This window comes from Schistocerca nitens, chromosome 5, assembly GCF_023898315.1.
Source record: "Schistocerca nitens isolate TAMUIC-IGC-003100 chromosome 5, iqSchNite1.1, whole genome shotgun sequence".
Lineage (NCBI taxonomy): Eukaryota > Metazoa > Arthropoda > Insecta > Orthoptera > Acrididae > Schistocerca > Schistocerca nitens.
In genome coordinates this window covers 385,623,240-385,649,136 of record NC_064618.1, presented here as the reverse complement: position 1 = coordinate 385,649,136, position 25,897 = coordinate 385,623,240, and the positions used below count along the sequence as shown (strand labels likewise).

The 25,897-nt window shown below is 43.6% G+C and overlaps 1 protein-coding gene across 1 annotated transcript in view; it reads right to left on the bottom strand.

Annotated features, from left to right (window-relative positions):
* The window catches only part of LOC126259601 (lachesin-like), a 530,351-nt gene that overhangs the window by 85,679 nt on the left and 418,775 nt on the right, over nt 1-25,897 (bottom strand). Inside the window, exons 5-6 of the mRNA XM_049956510.1 lie at nt 14,691-14,819; nt 14,451-14,588 (exon numbers count right to left, since the gene is read on the bottom strand). Of these exons, the coding sequence (XP_049812467.1) occupies nt 14,451-14,588; nt 14,691-14,819 (267 nt within the window). The remainder of the gene's footprint in view (nt 1-14,450; nt 14,589-14,690; nt 14,820-25,897) is intronic.

Below are 25,897 nucleotides of genomic sequence, written 5' to 3'. Positions count from 1 at the left end.
GAACCAAGAACCTATCGCCCCGCAGCTGCACACGCTAACCACGGGACCACGGTTTACACCCACCTAGATGTTGTATATGTTACACATGCACTACTCAGTTTGTATATTTTGCTTATTTTTTCATAGTTCCACACAACTTCTTCCTGTTTTCTCGGTTGATCTGTGTTCAGTTTTTCAAAGCCTATCCACTGTACCAACTTATAACTAATTCTGAGGGGGGGTGCGATGGGGAGGTTCCCTTGTTAGAACTACTTATACCTAACTAACCCAAGGACATCACAGACATCGATGCCGCAGGCAGGATTCGAACTTGCGACCGTAGCAGCAGTGCGGTTCCGGACTGAAGCGCTCGGTCACAGCGGCCGGCTCATCGCAGTCGGATAAGGTTAATATGATAATAAGGTTAATATGATAACAGTCAACTGCAGGACCATTCAAGGAACGGTTCCGGAATTAGTATTGCTTATTGAAGGTTATAATGCACAGATAGTTCAGGAATAGAAAGTTGGTTGAAACAGGAAGTGAGAGTAGCAACGAAATCATGAGTTGAGCTTGGAATATGTATCATAAGGATAGTTTAGTCGCCATTTATGACGACATATCTATTGCAGTAAACGAATCGATAATATCTCGGAAGATTAACGTACATGCGGAATGTGAATTAATGTGTGGGTGAAGTTAAAAAATGGTAATCGGACGCTTTTATAGACCACCTGGGTCAGGAGCTGCAGTGTCTGAGCGCTTCAGAGATAACTTGCAGTTATCGCTAGCAACTGATCATGCTGCTATAACACGGCGTGACTACGGCTTGCCAACTATAGACTGGGAGACTTATGCTTTGAAAAATGGTGCCAGAGGCAGGAATTCGTGTGACATTATTCTGCATGTCTTGTCTGAAAATTACTTCGAGCAGAAAATTAGAGAACCAACTCGTAAAGGTAGCGTCTTAGATCTCCCAGCAACAAAAATACCTCAATTTATCGAATCAGGAAGGTATCAGTGATCATAAAACGGCGATAGAAACTATGGGTGCGAGGATTACAAGGAATATTAAGAATAGTAGAAAGATATTTTTGCTTAGCAAGAGTGACAGGATACAAAACGCATAGTATCTGAATAGTCAGCATCAAAAGTTCAGTGCTGAGGACGAAGATGTTGAGCACAAATGGAAAAAATTTAAAAGCATAGTTCAATATGCCGTTGACACGGATGTTCCAAGCAAAGTCTTAAGGGATGAGAGAGACCACTGTGGTTTATTGGACGTATTAGAAAACTACTGTGTTAAGAAAGACAGCTTCATCACAGATTCAAGAGAAGTAAAAACCAAGCTGACAAACAAAAGCTAAATGAATCGAAAATCAGCATAAGGAGAGCAATAAGACAAGTGTTCATTGACTCTGAAAGTAATTATTTGTTAAATGATATGACTAAAAACCCTAAGAGGTTTTGATTTTACGCAAAATCGTAAGTGGTTTTAAATCATCTATACAGTCACTCAGTGACCAAAACGGCACCGAAACGGAAGCGAGCAAAGAGAATGTCGAATAAAGAATTTGGCTTCTGAAAGTCTTTCCCTCCTTCTAATCACATACGAACTTAGAAATGGCGGATGTGAACGCAACAGATTGCGGAATAGGAAAGGAAACTACACTCACTTAATAATGGAAAACCAGGAGGACCAGAAGAGATACTTGTAGGATTCTACAAGGATTATGCGAAGGAATATGCTACCCTTCTGGCACCAGTTCATCATAGTTCGTGGAGCAACGAAGAGTGCCCAGCGACTGGAGAAAAAAAAAAGAAAAAAAACCGCAGGTCACTCCCACTTTCAAGAATGGTTGTAAGACAGGTTTAGATAATTATAGGCTGATATCATTGACGTCAGTCTGTTGAGTTATGACTTTTTGGAGAAACAAAGTATTCTCTACAAAGATCAGCATCGATTCCACGAACAGAGATCTTACGTAACACGGCTCGCTCTGTTTCTCCGAGACCCATAGCGCTGTATACACGGTTGTTAAGTTGATGCCGTGTTCCTAGTCTTCAGGAGAGAATTTTACATTGTCCCGCACTGCGGTCTTGTTAAAAACAAAAATGCGAGCTTACCGAGTATCAGACCAGATTTTCGCTCTCAACGGAACAAAATTGGCAGATGTAAACGTAATTTCCGTAGTATCCCGAAGTGGTGTTATAGGACTGTATCTGTTTACAATGCATATAAATGACCTAATAGAAAACGTCGAAAGCTCATTAAGACAGTTCGTAGACGAAGCGGTTGTCTAAAAGAAATTATCAACGCCAGAAGACAATATCTGTTTGCAGCATGACCTACAGAGAATTGATAAATGGTCTAGGCTCCGGCAGTTGACCCTGAGATTAAATAAATATGTAGGAAACGTAATCCACTATTGTACAACTACACTATTGATGACAAATTCCTGGAAGCAGTATCTACCGTAAAATATCTAGGAGTAACTGCTCACAGCGACCTTACGTACAATGACCACATAAAACAAACAGAAGGAAAGATGTATGCCAGACTGAGATTAATAGGAAGAAACTTAAGGGAATGTAGCTAATCCACGAAAGAAGTGACTCACATGGCGCTTGTTCGACCGAATCTTTAATACTGTTCATCAATCTGGGATCCTTGCCAGGCAGGACTGACAGAAGGCATAGAGAAGATCCAACTAAGAGCGGCGCGTTTCGCCAGCGGATTGTCTAGCCGGCGAGAGGGCGTTGCAGAGATGCTCAACAAACTCCAATGGCAGGCGCTACAAAGAGGTGCTGTGAGTCACGGAGAAGTTTACTTTTGAAATTCTGGGAGAGTACTTTCCGTGAAATGTCGGCAACATATTAGTTCCTCGCACATCCATCTCGTGAAATAACCACGATTTAGAGGTAATACAGAGGCTTACCGACAATCATTCATCCCATGTGCTATTCACGAATAGAACAGGGAAGCGGGGATCAGTTTGTGGTACCAGGAGTATCCTCCGTCACACACCGTCCGACGGCTCGCAGAGTAACGATGTAGATACAGATGTACATCAACAAAGTCTTATACGGATTGCACAGAGACGGGACAGGAGACTGGCTATGATATTTTCAAAATAAATCACTTGCTTGTTGGCTGAATCGGCGGAGAAATTTATTTTATAGATTTATTTTTCTTGGCAAGATCAAGAGTGCCATACTCAACTTCATACAGGATCTCAATGGCTCCAAATGACTGGAATCCTTGAGGAGAGACGTATTTTTCGCTTGACTGTACAATATCGTACAACAACGCCACATACGTTGAGTCAGGAAGCAGACTTCTGTACAAAAAAAAAAAAATTTCTCGATGTCTTAACCACACGTCCTATCATCGTGCGTCTTCTGATAGTTACTACTATTCTACTCACATTCCTTTCCTTATTTATGATCTTAGCAGCTCTCTTAACCGCCATCATCCGTCTCTGACACGTTTAAATATGCTAAACTAGCAGAGTTATCTAGTATATAGGGTAAAGAGAGGTCACAGTTCGTAGTGATAGACGGTAAATCATCGAGTTGAACAGAAGTGATACCTGGCGTTCCACAAGGTAGTGCCATAGGCCCTCTGCTGTTCCTAATTTACATAAATGTTCTAGGTGATAATCTGAGCAGCCCCCTTAGATTGTTTGCAGATGATGCTGTAATTTACCGTCTAGTAAAATCATCAAACGATCAATTCCAATTACAAAATGATCTAGGGAGAATTTCTGTATGGTGCGAAAAGTGGCAAATGGCACTAAACAAAGAAAATTGCAAGGTCATCCACATAGGTACCAAAAGAAATCCGATAAATTTTGGTTATACGATAAATCTCGCAAATCTAAGGGCTGTCAATTCGACTAAATACCTAGGAATTACGATTAAGAGCAACTTAAATTGGAAAGACAACGTAGATAATATTGTGGGGAAGGCGAAACGAAGACTGCGCTTTGTTGGCAGAATACTTAGATGATGCGACAAACCCACTAGACAGCCTACATTACACTTGTCCGACCTCTGCTGGAATATTGGTGCGCGGTGTGGGATTCTCACCAGGTAGGATTTACGGAGGACATCGAAAAAGTGCAAAGAAGGGAAGCCCGTTTCGTGTTATCCCGCAATAGGCGTGAGAGTGTCACCGATATGGTGGCAGTCACTGAAACAAAGGCGGTTTTCTTTGCAGCGAGATCTATTTACGAAATTTCAATCAGCAACTTTCTCTTCGGAACGCGAAAATATTTTGTTGACAGCCACCTACGTAGGGAGGAATTATCATCATAATAAAATAAGAGAAATCCGAGCTGGAACGGAAAGATTTAGGTTTTTCTTTTTCCCACGCGTCATTCTAGAGTGGAATGGTTGAGAAGTAGTATGAAAATGGTTCGATGAACCCTCTACCGGGCACTTAAGTGTGAATTGCAGAGTAGCCATGTAGATGTAGATCTACGTTCTTTCCGTGATAAAGATCTATCAGTCTATGCGAAATACAGAGTCCCCATAATTTCTAATGCGTCGCATTAACATAAATCCTAGCACTAAATATACATCTATATCCGTACGCCGCAAGTCACTGGGCAACACATAGGAAGCGAGTACTTTTTACGGCATAATTTAACAAGGTTTCTCCCAATTTTATTAATGGATAACTTGCTGCGTTGCCTGATAGTTCTGACATTAGTGTAATTTTATCTTAGAAGTATCTCCTAGACCATAATTTACTGAGATGAAGATTGTACCTCAAATGGTTCAAATGTCTCTGAGCACTATGGGACTTAACATCTATGGTCATCAGTCCCCTAGAACTTAGAACTACTTAAACCTAACTAACCTAAGGACATCACACAACACCCAGCCATCACGAGGCAGAGAAAATCCCTGACCCCGCCGGGAATCGAACCCGGGAACCCGGGCGTGGGAAGCGAGAACGCTACCGCACGACCACGAGATGTGGGCGATTGTACCTCCTGGCACTCCCTATGTATCGTTTGAAGATATTTTTTGAGCGTGGCAGCGCCAACCAGGCGTTTTTCAACGTTTCTACTAAAACATTCCGTGGGAAATAAAAACCTGAGACTATCCGCGTTACCCTTTTCTGCATACGTTTGTTACACGCTGCAAGTGCAACCTGACATGGACCCTACACAAAAGCATAGACCGATAAAATGTTTTGTAGGCAACCTGTTTCTTATGCAGATCGCAATTTCACCATATCTCACCAATAAAAGTAAGCATGTCCATTGCCTGTACATCATAATTTTACTTTAAAACTCTAGGTGTTAATACCCCGATGCCTGTGTGTGAGACGTGTGACTCCAGTCCTGATTCATTGCCGGTAGATTTAAGATATTCAACAGTAAAAATTCTCACCACCCAAGGAATCACACGTCGTAAAAGAATTACGAAAATCATCGAAAAACAACGCGCCGGCCCAAATACGAAGTCCTGTCGCTGGGGCAGATTTACAATTGTTACTATATGTCGAACGTTTAATCCTAGGCGACCATTAAATTCGTTTCCGCTTTATTTGTGTCAGGAAATGGGGAAGCGCCTGCACACAATTAAACCAGCGCGGCCTAAATGATGTGATCTCACGGCGTCCCGCATTATCGGGTGATATTTGAAGCGCCAGTTTTCATCCCATAACGCGGCCCACTGCATTCATTCCTGTTGATTTAGCGCCGGATTTTGCTAATCCTGTAAATGTCAATAATTCGCGGCCAGTTTGTTATACGAGATAACAGTAACATAAACCGCTGCACACGCAACAACTCGCAGGCGCTAGCGAATATGGAGGCCTCTAACAATACCAATGCAGGGTTACCTGTGCTTCAGGGAGCGTGTCTTTTGGGCAGTTAGTAACTTTTGTGTATCGTAGTTCACTTGCACATTAATCGTCCTTCCATTTAGCACTGGTCAGGTTCTGCGATAAGAGTAGGAGAGACGATTAGCCGTGACTTTCTTAAACACAAGGGCCTTGAGCCGTGCGCCAGCAATGCTTACGTTCAGGTGTCCTTGTCGATCATGTCGTGCCTTGCTGTGTCTTTGATTTCATCGAGTGTCGTTCTTAGCTTCGACTCCAGGGGGTAGCGAGGATAGAAAAGAGTGCCGTTTAGGTGTTTGCGCAGAGACGTCGGAGATCAGTGGGTTGCAGAGTGTCAGGTGACCAGAGGCGTAAAGACGTGTTCCAAGCGGTTAAAGCGTCAAGTTTCCTACAGTTTCCGTACAGTCGGCTCGCCGTGTTTGTTTGTTTGTCTGTGTGTGTGTGTGTGTGTGTGTGTGTGTGTGTGTGTGTGCGTGTCAACCAGAGGAAGGCGCCAGCGGATATTAATTGTTGTAATAGCGACGGTGTTGTTCACTCGTGGGAGTGGTGGTCATATTTTGGAGGTACCCTTTCAGAGATGCATTTGTGTGGATCAGTTGTCATTGTGGAATACACATCAGAGATGAATTCTCTCCAATGTTGTGACACGTTCTCGGCATTATGGCAAGCCAATTGTGGAAGTTGTGTTAGTTCTTCATGGCTCCGGTAGTCGGTCTCCACGATGTTGTTATAGTTACTCTCAGAGGAACCTGTAATATTCAGTCCCTATTCCGCATATTCAAATTCGCCAACAAGCAGAGAGAAATTGTTCCATACTGATAAACTAGTTCTTAACGCCCTGGTTAAAAAGTATTTATTTATATGAAACTTCAGGACGTTCATTAAGGACCTAAGTAACTTGCAGTATTCTTAGTAGTGCTTAACGTACAGTGACCTGGCTGCCAGTTACGTTATTTGTTCATCCAGTACCAATCGAATAGTTACGAATGCAGAAGGTAACTAAAGATTCCGTTTTAAATTTGCGAGTGGTATACCCTGTGTGTTTTGTTTAGGCTTAGCTACTTGTGGTAATCGCTTTCTGTTACAGGAATTTCTTGTATACTTGTTTCACTGTGTTCAAAAATTTATAAATTCAGCCTGAGCTGCAGGAAGCGGCACACTTGCATGACGGTGGCCACTTTGACAGAGGGTCACTTTCGCAGTATTAATGGCTGTCTTTAACTTCATATACTCTCTTGCGGGTTGCCTAACTTTTACCTACCTAATTTTGATCATTAATGATTTTCTGTTTATTGCAAGGCTTGATACGATCTTTAATCATCAAGATTACGCTTGTAGAAGCAGACATTTGTTTCAGGCTGTACAAGTTATTGTGAGAATTGTTCGAACACGTTACTGATTTTAAGCCAAATGTGGAAACTTCAGTTTGTTACTGCAGAGCAGCATGTTCTTTACTGCTAATTCAGGCTTTTAGCAAAAATTTCAAAATCTCGAATTGTTATGTAAATACAGTTACATTTAATTATGATCGGTTTTTATAGAAACATCTTGAAGTATTAAGCGAATTTCAGGTTGTATTTATGGTTCATAAGATTCCATACTGTTATCGTAAGTTCCACTCTGTGGATGACCACTTAATATTTCGTTTCGTAACTTGCTTCAGGATATGGTGTCAAAATTTTACTTCGTGAAGAAATTAACTTGATTGTCAGGTGAATGGTTTTGGTTCAAAGGGCCCACGTAATCCCGCATCCTCAGAATTTGTCAACCTTTCGTCATAATGATTGTAGTGTAAGACAGCTTAGAGTTGCGTTGCTCTGTCGAACGAGGTGCACCGGATGAGTGATGATAAATACGGAGGCGGTACCAAAGTCTAGGGCCATTTTTCCTTATTTAGGGATCATTTCCTACAGGACTGGTCATATTTTTCGGAGATATGATGTGAAGTGAGTTTTCCGAGCACCATGTAAGATTATGGTCTTCTTAGGTAACGTATAGGATGATCTTGGTTTGCGTAAAGGGCGGGAGGTTGGTGTCTACCGTAATCCTCGCAGGTGCTGCATCTGTATTTTGGTCAGACTGTCAGGTCTATGGAGACTAGCGTACTGACCATGAGCTTTACATACGCTTACAACAGCCGAGCAAATCTGTTATTGCACAACATTGTCCTCGCACTGATCATCTTATGCAATATGCACTGAAAGAAAAATAAACGCAACAACAGAAAATAATTAATGTAGACTAACGAAATTACGAATGTACATTCATCAGTGTAATATACTTAAGTAATTAACGTTGCAAGACCACAGGTTAACGTAAGCGTGAGATAACGCATGACAATTGTGAAATGCTGGCACATTAATAACCGATGAAACCGCCAGAATCTTGAACGCAAGCGTGCAAACGTGCATGCAATGAGTTGTACAGGTGCCGGGCGTCAGTTTGTGTGATGGAGGTTTTTGTCTGTTACACTTGCTCAGCCAATGGAAGGATGCTTAAAGCTGTTTGTGGATGACCCTGCCGTTGTCGTTTGATGATGTCCCACAAATGCTCGACTGTAGACCTCGTAATCGAGCCGGCAAAGGCATTATATCGACACTCTGTAGAGCGTGTTGTGTTACAACAACTATATTTGGGCGATAGTTATCTTGTTGGAAAACACCCCCAGAAATGCTGTTCATGAATGGCAGCGAAACAGATCGAAACACCAGATTTATGTAAAAATTTGTAATCAGGGTGCATGGAGTAACCATGAGAGTGCTCCGGCTATAGTACGAAATTGCACGAAAAGCATTATTCAGCTTCACTCCCGACGTCCATGGCGAGGTCATCTTTAAAACCACGACACCATACAGCGCAGTACAGGTAGTCCCAACAACATGCCGAATGGACCGCTCAGGTTGGCATCACGTAATTTTCACCGATGAGTGTCGCATTTGCCTTCAACCAGACAATCGTCAGAGACGTGTATGGAGGCAACCCGGTCACACAGAGTGCCTTAGACACATTGGCGAGCGAGTGCAGCATGGTGGAGGTTCCCTGCCCTTTTGGGGTGGCATTATGTGGGGCCGACGTACGCCTCTGGTAGTCATGGATGGCGCCCCAACGGCTGTACGATACGTGAATGCCATCCTCCGACTGATAGTGCAACCACATCGGCAGCATATTGGTGAGGCATTCCTCTTAATATATGACAATTCGCGCCCCCATCATGCACATTTTGTGAATGACTTCCTTCAGAATAACGACATCGCTTGACTAGGTTGGCCAGCATGATCTGCCGACATTAGCCCTATCGAACATGCCTGGGGTGGATTGAAAAGGGCTGTTTATGGACTACGTGACCCACCAACCACTCTGAGGGATCTACACCGAATCGCCGTTGAGGAGTGGGGCAATATAGACCAACAATGCCTTAATGAACCTGTGGATAATACGCCACGAGGAATACAGGCATGCATCAATGCAATAGGACATGCTACTGGGCATTAGAGGTGCCGGTGTGTACAGCAATCTGGATCACCATCTCCGAAGGTCTCGCTGTATGGTGGTACAACATGCAATGAGTGGTTTTCATGAACAATAAAAAGGGCGGAAATTATGTTGATGTTGTTCTCTGTTCTAATTTCCTGTACAGGTTCTGGAGCTCTCGGAACCGAGGTGATGTGTATATGTTAAAGTTATTTTGTTTCATGCGCCGCTATAACTATGTCGAGTCTACATGATTACCTATAGAAGTATGTAGTTGTGCAACTGGCATTCTGTACACCTGCGATATGCTTCTTGGACAGTGTGCTTTTCCAGTGTCTCATTGCTGTGTTATTTTGTATTTATAGCAATGATGACCCCCCATGAACCATGGACCTTGCCGTTGGTGGGGAGGCTTGCGTGCCTCAGCGATACAGATGGCCGTACCGTAGGTGCAACCACAACGGAGGGGTATCTGTTGAGAGGCCAGACAAACATGTGGTTCCTGAAGAGGGGCAGCAGCCTTTTCAGTAGTTGCAGGGGCAACAGTCTGGATGATTGACTGATCTGGCCTTGTAACATTAACCAAAACGGCCTTGCTGTGCTGGTACTGCGAACGGCTGAAAGCAAGGGGAAACTACAGCCGTAATTTTTCCCGAGGACATGCAGCTCTACTGTATGATTAAATGATGATGGCGTCCTCTTGGGTAAAATATTCCGGAGGTAAAATAGTCCCCCATTCGGATCTCCGGGCGGGGACTACTCAAGAGGACGTCGTTATCAGGAGAAAGAAAACTGGCGTTCTACGGATCGGAGCGTGGAATGTCAGATCCCTTAATCGGGCAGGTAGGTTAGAAAATTTAAAAAGGGAAATGGATAGGTTAAAGTTAGATATAGTGGGAATTAGTGAAGTTCGGTGGCAGGAGGAACAAGACTTTTGGTCAGGTGATTACAGGGTTATAAATACAAAATCAAATAGGGGTAATGCAGGAGTAGGTTTAACAATGAATAAAAAAATAGGAGTGCGGGTTAGCTACTACAAACAGCATAGTGAACGCATTATTGTGGCCAAGATAGACACAAAGCCCATGCCTACTACAGTAGTACAAGTATATATGCCAACTAGCTCTGCAGATGATGAAGAAATAGATGAAATGTATGACGAGATAAAAGAAATTATTCAGGTAGTGAAGGGAGACCAAAATTTAATAGTCATGGGTGACTGGAATTCGTCAGTAGGAAAAGGGAGAGAAGGAAACATAGTAGGTGAATATGGATTGGGGGGAAGGAATGAAAGAGGAAGCCGCCTTGTAGAATTTTGCACAGAGCATAACTTAATCATAGCTAACACTTGGTTCAAGAATCATGAAAGGAGGCTGTATACATGGAAGAAGCCAGGAGATACTGACAGGTTTCAGATAGATTATATAATGGTAAGACAGAGATTTAGGAACCAGGTTTTAAATTGTAAGACATTTCCTGGGGCAGATGTGGATTCTGACCACAATCTATTGGTTATGAACTGCAGATTGAAACTGAAGAAACTGCAAAAAGGTGGGAATTTAAGGAGATGGGACCTGGATAAACTGAAAGAACCAGAGGTTGTAGAGAGTTTCAGGGAGAGCATAAGGGAACAATTGACAGGAATGGGGGAAAGAAATACAGTAGATGAAGAATGGGTAGCTCTGAGGGATGAAGTGGTGAAGGCAGCAGACGATCAAGTAGGTAAAAAGACGAGGGCTAATAGAAATCCTTGGGTAACAGAAGAAATATTGAATTTAATTGATGAAAGGAGAAAATATAAAAATGCAGTAAATGAAGCAGGCAAAAAGGAATACAAACGTCTCAAAAATGAGATCGACAGGAAGTGCAAAATGGCTAAGCAGGGATGGCTAGAGGACAAATGTAAGGATGTAGAGGCTTGTCTCACTAGGGGTAAGATAGATACTGCCTACAGGAAAATTAAAGAGACCTTTGGAGAGAAGAGAACCACTTGTATGAATATCAAGAGCTCAGATGGAAACCCAGTTCTAAGCAAAGAAGGGAAGGTAGAAAGGTGGAAGGAGTATATAGAGGGTTTACAAGGGAGATGTTCTTGAGGACAATATTAGGGAAATGGAAGAGGATGTAGATGAAGATGAAATGGGAGATAAGATACTGCGTGAAGAGTTTGACAGAGCACTGAAAGACCTGAGTCGAAACAAGGCCCCGGGAGTAGACAACATTCCACTAGAACTACTGATGGCCTCGGGAGAGCCAGTCATGACAAAACTCTACCATCTGGTGAGCACGATGTATGAGACAGGCGAAATACCCTCAGACTTCAAGAAGAATATAATAATTCCAATCCCAAAGAAAGCAGGTGTTGACAGATGTGAAAATTACCGAACTATCAGTTTAATAAGTCACAGCTGCAAAATACTAACACGAATTCTTTACAGACGAATGGAAAAACTGGTAGAAGCTGACCTCGGGGAAGATCAGTTTGGATTCCGTAGGAATGTTGGAACACGTGAGGCAATACTGACCTTACGACTTATCTTGGAAGAAAGATTAAGAAAAGGCAAACCTACGTTTCTAGCATTTGTAGACTTAGAGAAAGCTTTTGACAATGTTGACTGGAATACTCTCTTTCAAATTCTGAAAGTGGCAGGGGTAAAATACAGGGAGCGAAAGGCTATTTACAATCTGTACAGAAACCAGATGGCAGTTATAAGAGTCGAGGGGCATGAAAGGGAAGCAGTGGTTGGGAAAGGAGTGAGACAGGGTTGTAGCCTCTCCCGATGTTATTCAATCTGTATATTGAGCAAGCAGTAAAGGAAACAAAAGAAAAATTCGGAGTAGGTATTAAAATTCATGGAGAAGAAGTAAAAACTTTGAGGTTCGCCGATGACATTGTAATTCTGTCAGAGACAGCAAAGGACTTGGAAGAGCAGTTGAATGGAATGGACAGTGTCTTGAAAGGAGGATATAAGATGAACATCAACAAAAGCAAAACGAGGATAATGGAATGTAGTCAAATTAAGTCGGGTGATGCTGAGGGAATTAGATTAGGAAATGAGACACTTAAAGTAGTAAAGGAGTTTTGCTATTTAGGGAGTAAAATAACCGATGATGGTCGAAGTAGAGAGGATATAAAATGTAGACTGGCAATGGCAAGGAAAGCGTTTCTCAAGAAGAGAAATTTGTTAACATCGAGTATAGATTTAGGTGTCAGGAAGTCGTTTCTGAAAGTATTTGTATGGAGTGTAGCCATGTATGGAAGTGAGACATGGACGATAACTAGTTTGGACAAGAAGAGAATAGAAGCTTTCGAAATGTGGTGCTACAGAAGAATGCTGAAGATAAGGTGGGTAGATCACGTAACTAATGAGGAGGTATTGAATAGGATTGGAGAGAAGAGAAGTTTGTGGCACAACTTGACTAGAAGAAGGGATCGGTTGGTAGGACATGTTTTGAGGCATCAAGGGATCACAAATTTAGCATTGGAGGGCAGCGTGGAGGGTAAAAGTCGTAGAGGGAGACCAAGAGATCAATACACTAAGCAGATTCAGAAGGATGTAGGTTGCAGTAGGTACTGGGAGATGAAGAAGCTTGCACAGGATAGAGTAGCATGGAGAGCTGCATCAAACCAGTCTCAGGACTGAAGACCACAACAACAACAGCAATGATGAAAGCTGCACTATTAGCTGAAGTCTAGATCTGCAGTAAAATACAGCTCATACTGCAACCAAAGCTGATTTTGTTTCTGTGCTCTAATGGGACACAATGATTCCCATGTAATCAAACCTGATGTAATACTGAGATATAAAGCCGTAGGTTGGGCTCAGTATCATTCAGTTTTATCGGTCAGACTCATGAGATAGGAGCGTCAGCAGATAATCACTGGCCCAGTGGTGACATGTTATGGATCTGAAAGTACTGCTCGTTGTCACTGCCAAACAGGAAGTGGAGTTGTTTCGACTTGCAAATGAGACTATTGGTAGCGGCATCTCTCATAGGAATACACCATCCGTTATCAGACGGGCTGTTAGATGGATCCAAGTTGCACCACATTTTGTTTGGCTGTGACATTGAACTGTGTTTTTAACGCCCTAAGGTGGCAACGGCCGTGATTAACTCATGCTGCTCGCATCTGATGAATGAAACAGGTTAACAGTGCACTAAATTGCGCGCGACCTGTGACTGTTTTACCTGAACATTCCTGTACTTTTCTCCGCTGCAGTGTAATTCATAAATACTATTCCATTCATCTTAACAGACCTTGATTTTCGAATACAACAATGTAACAGGTGGTTATAACTTACGGCTATTCACGAAGGTCCAGTGATGGGGTGTAATTACCCTATGGTAGAGATACGTGATAGATATGCTACTATGCTAATGGGGAACTGATTTAAGCTGGAAAAAAGTCAATTCCAATTTTGGGCACCACCTGCAAATCTGGCGCTGCACAGCATCTCTTCGACGTCTCCAGAGGAGATATTGAACAAACTTTGTAAGTGGCGGTTAATAACCTCTTTATTGCATCAATCTGTTCACAGGGTTAGCACCAATTACAGTTTTAACATGAATGTATACACCCTCTAGCACAGCTTTTATAAAATGACGACGTAATTTGCATTACGATATGATAATCGTGCATTATTCCTGGTTACTTCAGCTGGTTGCATAAGTAAAGTATATTAACAGCAGCTCAAGGCGGTAATATGACATTTCTCAAACAATAAAATTGACAGTATGCGTTTCTGACTTGTCTGACTTTTTCTGCCCACGTCCCGTTCCTAATCCAATATCTACGGAATTGTCTATATACGTCTTTTTTGCGTTCACAGCGCCAGATTTTCACCTAATAGGAGAAAGTGGAACTAACCTTTTTTTCAGCGTAAATCGGTCCCGCATTGACACTTTAGGATATCTACCAGTTTTCGCTGCCATACGATAATTGCAGCCCACACTAAACCTGTGTGTAGTTATAATTTGAACCACCCGGTATTTACCGAACAGTAACGAATTTCTGTCGCATTTTCGAATGTTTAGGTACAGACTTGTCTTAATAAATATGGTGTGAAACAAGGAATTGGTAAAAGCAAAGAAGATAAAACGGAATAGCAGCGTGAGGTCATATGTACTTTGCTGTTACCATGAGCGAGTATCTCGCCCTGGTCCCGGGTCCAGTAGTTGATGGACTTGGGGAAGGCCTCGGAGTAGCAGTCGATGGTGACCTGGCGGCCCTCGTAGGCGCCCACCAGCTGGTTCTTGGTCCACACCATCGGCGGAACTGCGACACAGAAGAGCGCATTATTCGCACCGCGGCGGCAGGTGTGAGGCGGCTGCAGCGCATTGGCAGAGGGCCCTGCAAGGGGCGGCCGACGGTACTCACAGTGGACGACGAGCGAGATGCGCTTGCTGACGCTGGGCGGCACGCCGTTGGACGCGATGCACAGGTAGGGACCCATGTGCAGCCGCGAGACGCGCGCGATGCGGAACACGGCGCCCTCCACGCTAGGCGCTGCAACACGATCAAGCACTACCTATAGAGACACATGCATGGAAACACTGATACATATAGGCATGTATACAGGGTGTTACAAAAAGGAACGGCCAAACTTTCAGGAAACATTCCTCACATGCAAATAAAGAAAAGATGTAATGTGGACATGTGTCCGGAAACGCTTAATTTCCATGTTAGAGCTCATTTTAGTTTCGCCAGTATGTACTGTACTTCCTCGATTCACCGCCAGTTGGCCCAATTGAAGGAAGGTAATGTTGACTTCGGTGCTTGTGTTGACATGCGACTCATTGCTCTACAGTACTAGCATCAAGCACATCAGTACGTAGCATCATCAGGTTAGTGTTCATCACGAACGTGGTTTTGCAGTCAGTGCAATGTTTACAAATGCGGAGTTGGCAGATGCCCATTTGATGTATGGATTAGCACGGGGCAACAGCCGTGGCGCGGTACGTTTGTATCGAGACAGATTCCCAGAACGAAGGTGTCCCGGCAGGAAGACGTTCGAAGCAATTGATCGGCGTCTTAGGGAGCACGGAACATTCCAGCCTATGACTCGCGACTGGGAAAGACCTAGAACGACGAGGACACCTGCAATGGACGAGGCAATTGTTCGTGCAGTTGACGATAACCCTACTGTCAGCGTCAGAGAAGTTGCTGCTGTACAAGGTAACGTTGACCACGTCACTGCATGGAGAGTGCTACGGGAGAATTAGTTGTTTCCGTACCATGTACAGCGTGTGCAGGCACTATCAGCAGCTGATTGGCCTCCACGGGTACACTTCTGCGAATGATTCATCCAACAATGTGTCGATCCTCATTTCAGTGCAAATGTTCTCTTTACGGATGAGGCTTCATTCCAACGTGACCAAATTGTAAATTTTCACAATCAACATGTGTGGGCTGACGAGAATCCGCACGCAATTGTGCAATCACTTCATCAACACTGATTTTCTGTGAACGTTTGGGCAGGCATTGTTGGTGATGTCTTGATTGGGCCCCATGTTCTTCCACCTACGCTCAATGGAGCACGTTATCATGATTTCATACGGGATACTCTACCTGTGCTGCTAGAACATGTGCCTTTACGAGTACGACACAACATGTGGTTCATGCACGATGGAGCTCCTGCACACTTGAGTCGAAATGTTCGTACGCTCCTCAACAACAGATTTGGTGACCGATGGTTTGGTAGAGGCGGACCAATTCCATGGCCTGCACGCTCTCCTGAACTCAACCCTCTTGACTTTCATTTATGGGGGCATTTGAAAGCTCTTGTCTACGCCGTAATACTAAAATGTCTTTTTCACCAACTAAATCAACATACCTTTAGCTGAAAGGACAGCTACTAAGAAATCCTATAGTGAGAATTGGGGCTCACCATTTCTTAGACGACATGAGACTCGCTACTTGGGAGTTATCATCGATGAAAGGTGGAACTTCCGGGAAGAACATTGAACCCGTATCCCAAAGAGCTTTACAAAAGCTCAATAACTTCATCTCCATAGGACACAAAAGTTTTCAGCTCCCCCCCCCTCCCATCTAATAAAATTGTACCATAACAGCATACTAACTTCAATAGTGGGTTACGGCACACAGGCTCACAAGGGTGGTGCCCGCCATGACAGTGAGAAGAATACAGAGGAACATGCTGTTAAGATCTGTGGTGCCCTATTAGTGATAACGGAGCTCTGTCCTCTGGACATCAAAATTAGAGAGCAAGCAGCATGGTACTGGGCTAAGAAAGGGAACGATATGAAAATAGAAAATATTCTGGGAGTTCAGGCGAGAGACAAGAGAGTGATAAGGAAAAGGGGCGAGGATCTATGGCAGGAATTATGGGAAATGGATGAATCTGGCAGAAGAACCTTCAGACTCTTGCCAAATGTTAAAGAAAGGTTAAGCATGAGGTATTTCGAGCCAACCTGGGGTTTAATTCACTTTGTCACTGGTCATAGGCCCTACCCGACATATCTATGCCGGTTTGGGAAAAGGGCTACACCTGAGTGTGACTGTGGCGCATCGGAGGAGGGTACTCCCGACCATGTGGTTTACGAGTGCCCCCTTTTCGATGATGTAGCAGTTAGATTAAGGCAACAACTACCAAACAATGATACATACGACCTATTAAGACATGAAGAGACTTTCGAAAGTTTGAATAACCTGGCAAATGAAGTAACACTTAAAGTTCTGACTGCATACCTGAGAGACATTCGCGATTAAAACCAACTACTGAACGTGTCCCAGTACCCTAATCCTGTACTGCCTATACGTCGACAGGTCGACTCGCTAGTTGGAATCCGCCACGTGCAGGGCTAGGGGGACTGGAGTACGCTAACTTCAAGATTATGACAGCACGGGACTTGACGTAGGTTAGTTAGTAGTTACTAGGATTAGAAGTAGATACTAAAATAGGGACCTGCAGCGACCAGTAGTTTTGGCCTGCCGAGAGTCAGGGGCACGCTCATCGGGATTAGCTCGATGAGCAGGGCACTGCAGTAGGCTTATATCCATACTGACACACCTGTAACGCTGCAGGCAGTTAGGATTACTAATAAGTAGGTAGCAGTGTATAGTTTAACAAAAATTGTAAGTTTGCCCACTAACCGGTACTGTTCATACCGTCTGTAGTTTACAAATTAACTTTAATAGCTGCAATTAACATACAACATTGTATCACTTAGGACCCACTAATCATTAAGGTTGTGGGTTATATTGTATAATTATTATGTATTGCAAAATAAAGATTTCTCTTAAAATAAAGAAAAACCACTGATACAGCTGAACATAGAGTAAAAATTACCCCACAGGCAACTAAAGTGATAAACATCTCTCAGATGTAATGTCAACGACGACCTTGTGTTGCACGGGCTATGATCGCTCCAAATGATCGAACCAGGCATATAGGAGGGCGGTCTAAAAAGTTATCGGACTCGTCACTAGATCGCAGCACTGGGTACGTTATACACACGGTGCTCCGAACCTATTCGTTCAAATACAGAAGGTAGAGAACATCGGAACAAGTACACTGACTGAAAAAAATATCGACACCAAGAAGGAATGATGCAACATAAACTAAAGTTGGTAGTCGTGTTTCGACATCTGAAAGAATATTCCTATTCAAATTTCGTCCCACTTACATATGAATCGTGCTAGTATCGCCACTATGAGGATGCAAAGCAGCATTAGTTACCTTTGAGACTGGACGTCGTAACTTGACGTTAGTGAAGAATGCCTTTGAGGCGACAAAGGCGCTATTATCAACCCATCGTTGAGTTTGGACTAGATTGTGTAATAAGGCTACGAGAAGTTGCATGTTCCTACCACTGGACGTATCACTGACGCCTTCATCGCCCGCCTCCGACAGGTGGACGCCACCATCGCCTGGTGCCGGACAAACAAAATCACTCTTAATGCCGCGAAAACTACGGCAGTCTACTTCAAGAAACGGCGCGCAGTCCTCCGCCGCAATATTTCGATTGCAGGCGTGCAGATGCCCTGGTCCCCGACGATCACCTACTTCGGGGTCCGGATGGACCACAAGCTGCTGTTCCACTGTCATGCAGAGTATGTCGCCAACAAGGGACGAAAGCCGACCAGGGCGTTGTGCCCCCTCTTCCGCAGCAGGGAACTTAACCTGCTTCCCAAGCTCCGTATCTACTGGGTAGTTGTCCTGCCTGACCTCACGTATGGCTCCACTGCAGGGGCCGCGGTTAGTGCCACCAGGATGCCGACGTTGGAGCGCCTGCAGAACGAGGTTCTCAGGTGGAGCCTGCACGCCCAGCCACTCACGGGGATTCTGACTCTCCATGAGGAAGCATATGTCGTCCCCCTCAAGGAGACCATACGCAACAGTGCGTGGCGGCTCTATGAGAAAGTGGCTGCCCGACGGGACACTGTCCATGGGCTACGCCACTTTGGGACTACACATCCACGTCACTGGCATCGCCATCCGGTTCCGCTGACCATCCTAGAAGAATCGGCTTCTGAACAGGACTAGCGCTGGGCCTGGCACGCCCACCGCGGCTGCCTCCTTTGGCAGGACTAGCCCTCCGTTCCACGTCCACTACTTTCCAATCCTCCCTGCCCATGTCGTACTACGTTTTTATGCCAGACAGAAGAGTACTGTCACCGTTGCAGGGTGGTACGGGACTCTAAGTCCCACCGCCACACCTCCAAAGTGTGTTGCAGTGACTCAGTGTCACTGCCCAACACAGTTAGACCGCGGAAGGCTGGTGATGCTGTAGTGTACTGTATCACAAAAAAAAAAAAATGCATGTTCCTTCTGCAATACCGAAGCAAAACTTGGCAGGAATATAGCCACTGTAAATGATTGCTGGCAGCGGTGGTCACTAGAATCTACGATCGAAAGGAGACCGGGCTCCGGGCGTCCACGTGACGCTACTAAGACGGCCATCGTGTTAGGTGTATGGCTCTGGCGCATCGTATTGCATCTGCGGCAGCAATTTGAGCAGCAGTTGGCACCATAATGACACAAAGTACTATTACGAATCGGTTACTTCAAAGAAAAATCCGAGCCAGACGTCCTGTAGCGTGGATTCCACTGATCACAAGCCACCGCCATTTGCGACTTCAGTTGTGCCAAGCGAGAGCTCATTGAGAGCAGGGTGGAGAACTGTTATGTTTTCTGATGAAAGCTAATTCTTTTTTTGTGCCAGTGATGGGCGTTTGTTGATTACAAGGAGACCAATTGAGGGCCTGCAACCAGAATATCTGCGCGCTAGACTGACTGGACCTATACCTGGAGTTATGATATGGGGTAAGATTTCCTTTGACAGCAGGGGCACTCTCGTAGTTATCCCACGCACCCTAACTTCAAGTTTGTACGTCATTCCGGTGAATCGATCTGTGGTGGAGCCATTCACAAACGACATTCTTGGAGGTATTTTCCAACAGAATAAAGCCAGCCCACATGCAGATGTTGAAACCCAACTTGCTCTACAGAGTGTCGACATATTGTCTTGACCTGCTCGATCACCAGATATGTCTCCAGTCGAGCACATACGGGACATCATCGGACTACAACTCCGGCGTCATCAACAAAAAGCATTATCCGTTCCTGTATTGACCGACCAAGTGCAGTAGTCGGGGAACTCCAACTCACAAACTGACACCTGGCACTTGTTCAGTACAGAGCATGGACGTTTACGTGCTTGCATTCAACATTCTGGCCGTTACGCCGTTTATTAATAAAACAGCATTTCAAATTTGCAGGGGCTTATCTTGCGCTTGCATAAACCTGTGATTTTGGAATGTTAATCACTGGAATATGTTTACTGAGACAAATGTATTCCCTAAATTTTATTACTGAATATGAACCATTTTTTGGTGTTACGATTTCCTTTCCGTCAAAGAAAAGGACCATATAATCTCTGAAGTTAACTTGTAATTTTGGGGGAAACGTTGTTAGTGGTTTTGGCGTAAGCTCTTATAACACTGTCGCTGACGGAATGTGTACTGCTCTGTGTACGGATGATTGGCTCTGAGGTCTACTGGGAAACACACCGATTCATTCGCAGACAAGTCCGCCGTGTGACAACAATGGTGACTTCTTTGTAAACATACCAATTCAGTCGTAATCATTACTGTCTTAAAACAACAACAGTGAAGATGGAGCGGATTACGTATGCTGAAATGGGTGTCATGTATCTGGTATACGGGTCTGTGAATGGAAACGGACGAGCTGCATTGGGAGAGTATTGGCAGCCAAATAGACATGTTCCACAATACCAACCATTCAGATGTCTGCATCACCTGCTACGCCAAACAGGCACTTTCCATGCACGTATTCATTATATAGGTCGGAATCGAACGGTGTGAGCTCCCGAAATGAAACACGAGATTCTGCGACATGTTGAAGACACTCTATCTAAAAGTACATTACGTACTGCATACATCCTTGGTGTCAGACGTAGACTTGTGTGGAATGTATTACACGATCAACACCTTCACCCTTTCCATCGTCAGCGTTTGGCACCATTAGCACCTGAAGATTCTCCACGATGCGCGCAGTTTGCACAGTGGTTTTTACAACGGATTGCCCTACGCCTCTTATTCCAGGCAGAAGTCCCGTACACTGATGAGGCTTTGTTCACTCGTTTAGTTTTTTTCAGTATCCACAGTTCGCATGATCTGGTACGTTTGAATCCACGAGGCACTCGACCTCGTACTCATCAACAGCGATTCGGTGTTAATGTGTGGGCCAGCATTCTCGGTGATAAGTTGATTAGATCATACGTTTCTCTATTCGGCCTCAGCGGACAGAGATGCCGCATCTTCGTGGAAAGTTGAATTCTTTTCTTCTTCGTCATTCACAAAATTTTTCAAAATTGCAAATGATATATTCGGCCATCAGTACGGGTTTTTATCCACTTGGCACAAAATAAATAAAAGTGGTACCATAAATTTAGTTACCAACACAAAGTAGTGAATACAAGATAGTAAACTGAGTTTATATTCGTCTCTGTATCGTAATGATAAGTATTTCAACAGATCTACAATAAAAGCTAACATTTTGCTTCAAAATTCCGTGTTTTTTACGGTTTAAACTTAGAAATTATGGAAGTTATGTCCACTGCGTGCTGTAACAAAGGATCTTTCTACGGCCTGTTGCAGAACATTCTCGAATCGAAACAACAGTAGCCTATATTGCCTCTGATATAATTACGTAATTATATGCGATGGGTAAACTGTTCGCCTGCGCAATTACCTGTGAATGTCGCAGAGAGTAGTAAATTAGGTGCAATTATCTTCGATTAAACGAAGCCACAGCTAACTCTGTCGACAACAAAGGAATAATTTGGAAGGAATGCTACAGTAGCAATGCAGAGGTACGAATATGGCTACGTGGAGGCAGAAAAAGGGATGAAAGAAACACAACTAGAAAACCGTTATTTGATATACTTTTCCAGTGTGTGCCTCCTCAAAATAAGTACTGACTTGATCCTGCTGTCTCGTTACTGACGAGATGTAGCTGGACCGCAGTCTAGTTCTAAATGGTAGCCCCTCTTAGAATGGAAGGGAAATAATACAACGTGATTTTCAATAATAGGTCCTACTCCTTGGCATATTTTAGCCGTCGGTGAATATGTCTGACAAATATAGACTGTTTGTCCTATGTACAGCGTTCCCTGTCTTTCACGGCCTTTAATCTAACAATTTTATTCGCTCGTCACGCTTGAATAAAAAGGGCTCCGATTGGTTCCTGTTGGAAGATTAGAACAAAACTACTACAATTAACAACATTATGAAGACTCATGCTTCGTTACTGAATAACGCTCCCCGGATTCCGAAAGGTGGACGGTAACCATTATTGTTGCTTTGTGACATTTGCAGCGCTATCATTGGTGTGGTAAGTACCTGGTTTGATGTCAATGATTATTACTATTACTGTTATTATTGCAGTTACTGTTATCACTGCTTCTTTATTGGTTTTCGTTCTTTCAACATACAATCATCTTTCATGTACACAATATAATTAAATACACACTGAGAGTTACAAGATTAAGGCGCTAGAAACTTCATAGTAATAATAGTTAATGCGTATTTTCAAATTTTAAGATAGTAACAGATTAATTAAGGTTTCCAGAAATTCGCTTTTCGATTTACTCAATTTTTATTTACCAGGTTTGGAATCGCCTAGCGATTCATCATCAGATGGTAGATATTTCTGGAAACATTTATTCATCTCAGTCGCCGTGTTCCATATCCGTAATGGATAAAAGTTTTATTTTAACACATTAATTACGGCTAACATATCATATACACTGCTGTCCTAATTTTCTAGTGATTTATGTTACCTATTTTTTGTGAATGTGTGCAGCTACTTTTATAACTGTGAACATTCACTACATATATAAAGTACTTTTGTTCAAGTATTTTATCACTAGATCGAGTGCTGCTGGAAACAGGTAAAGGTACATTTTTCTGTAACAGATTTTTGATAAGTTCTCTTGGTGTGTCCTTAGGAAGGGGAAATCAAATGGAAGGGGGTTTACATCAGTAACAGCTGAATTTCCGCACTCACAACAAGGTATCTCACGAAGACCGAAGCGGCACATATGATTTGGAAAATTTCCCTGGTTTAGCCTTATAGCCATTAAACTACAGATGTTTTTCTGCTGTAGCCGGTTCTGTGGAACTTTGATGGAATCTTTTACTGAACTACTGTGTAGTGGGTGCCCTTTAATTGCATTGATGAGTTTCTGCCTTCTTTCTGAATGAAATTAATGCTGGATTTGATAGTGTTATAAAATTATGAGTGTGGTAATTTTATATTTACATGCATCCATGTGGTTAGTGGTTTCTTTACAAGTTTATCCACTTTTTCGTTGTATCTGTCTCGGCAGTGTGCTTCACCCAACGCGTCTCTAGGAGTTCCCGTTTTCTATTACACTGAATGTGTTGTTCTACAATATTGATGGTTTAACTATTCAAAGATATATTATACAGCTTCTTCTTGTCACTGAATTTGAAACAGTCATAGAATCAGTGACTATCAAAATTTTGTTTGGAAGTAATTGAGCAGCGAACTTTAGTACTTCAGGGATAGCGATTGATTCCGCAGTAAAAGTTGAGGTCTTTCCGCTAACTGATATTTTCTATACTTTTATGACTCTGGACAGAAAAAGATTTAACCTATAGTCTTGTTTAAGGTAAGCTAGAATAAGGGACAGAGGTGGACCAACGCGCTATTCATTTACTTAGTTCGTGAAGCTTTTGTCTTCAATAAATGTTCCAATTTTTCTGAAATTATAATTAATAGTTTGTATGTGGAAATGAGGGTACGGCATTGTGGGCCAGGAGACCCACACTCGGGGAAGTTCGGCCGCCGAGGGCAAGTACTTATTGAATTCGACGCCACATTGGGCGACTTGCGCATCGGAGATAGGGATGAAATGATGATGAATATGGAGTTTTGCTTGCTTCTACAAAAAGAGAGTTCGAAGGAGTTGATGCCATTGCTCCAAAACATACCCTGATGTATCTGCACAACAATTAATTCAACTTGTATAAACTGCTATTCGTTACAGTGTGATACGTAAAAGAGCAATCGTCGATTTTTGTTCTTATTAATTATCTATACATGCTGTGTAGTATTCTAAAGTGGGCTCCTCCAATCGCACGATTTAGTGTCGTAATTATATTCCCAGCTTTCTCGCAATACTGCATTAAATTGTCTGTCTGAGAAGCCAATGTTAAGCGAGAGTTAAATACCACAACAAGAAATTTAGTATGCGATTTTGATGGGAAAGCTTGTAAATCTAAGAGCATGTTGACTGATTCACAATTGATGTATTGCCTTGTGAAATTGCTACTGTTCATTTTTCACTCGACTTTTCTGATCAATTGTTAGAGAACCATCTCTTTGTGCATTTGGTTGCTTTATCGAAGTCCTCTACAGCGTGATGTATGTTCTTCGTGCAACTATTTGTGCTATTTGCGTGGGTAGAGATATAATACACACATCAAGAAAAGTTTGGCGTCACCCCAGTTTTGTGGTGGTGTTGCTGGAAAGTTCCTATGGGACCAAACTGCTGAGGTCATCGGTCCCTCACCCCAGTTCCCATAAATCCTTAAGGTAGACGCCGACTGTGGATATTGTCCCTTTGACGGTAGAGAGAAGTCGCTAAACCCGCCCAAGGATGTAGACAACCATGCATGAGCAGCGCCTATTAGACGGAGGGAGTCCGACAGCCGATCAGTTCCAGTCATTCCACCAGGAAGGAGGTACACGGCTCGTGTTGTCTGTAATTCAACCATGACTAGACGGTCAATGCTGCGGTTCGGGTCAATGCCGCGGTTCGATTGCGTCCGCTTTGTTACTTTGTGCCAGGAAGGACTCTGAACAAGGGAACTGACCAGGCGTCTCGGAGTGGACCAAAGCGATGTTGTTCGGACACGGAGGAGATACAGAGCGACAGGAACTTCGATGACATGCCTCGCTCAGGCCGCCGAACGGCTATTACTTCAATGGATGACCGCTACCTAAGGATTATGGCTCGAAGGAACTCTGAGAGCAACGCCAATATGTTGAGTAATGCTTTTCGTGCAGCCACAGGACGTCTTGTTACGACTCAAACTGTGCACAGTAGGCTACATGATCCGCAACTTCAATCCCGACGTCCATGGTGAAGTCGATCTTTGCAACCATGACACTTGCAGCGCGGTACAGAAGGGACCAACAACATGCCGAATGGACCGCTCTAGATTGGCATCACGTTCTCTTCACCGATGAGTGTCGCATGTGCCTGCAACCAGACAATCGTCGGACGTGTTTGGAGGCAGCCTGGTCAGGCTGAACGCTTTATACATACTGTCCAGCGAGTGCAGCAAGATGGAGGTTCCCTGCCGTTTTGTGGTGGTATTATTTAGGGCCGACGTACACCGCTGGTGGTGATGGAAGGCGCTGTAACGGCTGTAAGATACGTGAATGCCATCCTCCGACCGATAGTGCAACCATATCAGCAGCATCTTGGCGAGGCATTTGTCTTCATGGATGACAATTCGCGCCCCCATTGTGCACATTTTGTGAATGACTTCCTTCAGGATAACGACATCGCTCGACTAGAGTGTCCAGCATGTTCTCCAGACATGAACCCTATCGAACATGCCTAGGATAGTTTGAAAAGGACTGTTTATGGACGACGTGACCCACCAACCACTTTGAGGGATCTACTCCGACCCGCTATTGAGGAGTGGGACAATCTGGACCAACAGTGCCTTGATGAACTTGTGGATAGCATGCCACTATGAATACAGGCATGCATCAATGCAAGAGGACGTGCTACTGGGTATTAGAGTACCGGTGTGTACAGTAGTCTGGACCACCACCTCTGAAGGTCTCACTGTCTGGTGGTACAACTTGCAATGTGTGGTTTTCATGAGCAATAAAAACGGCAGAAATGATATTTACGTTGATCTTTATTCCAATTTCCTGTAAAGGTTCCGGAACTCTCAGAACCGAGTTGATGCACTTTCTTTTAATGTGTGTAGTTTCGAGATGTAGTGATCTAGACTAAGGTAGATCTACTCCTTTTGGTAGACCTGTATTTACT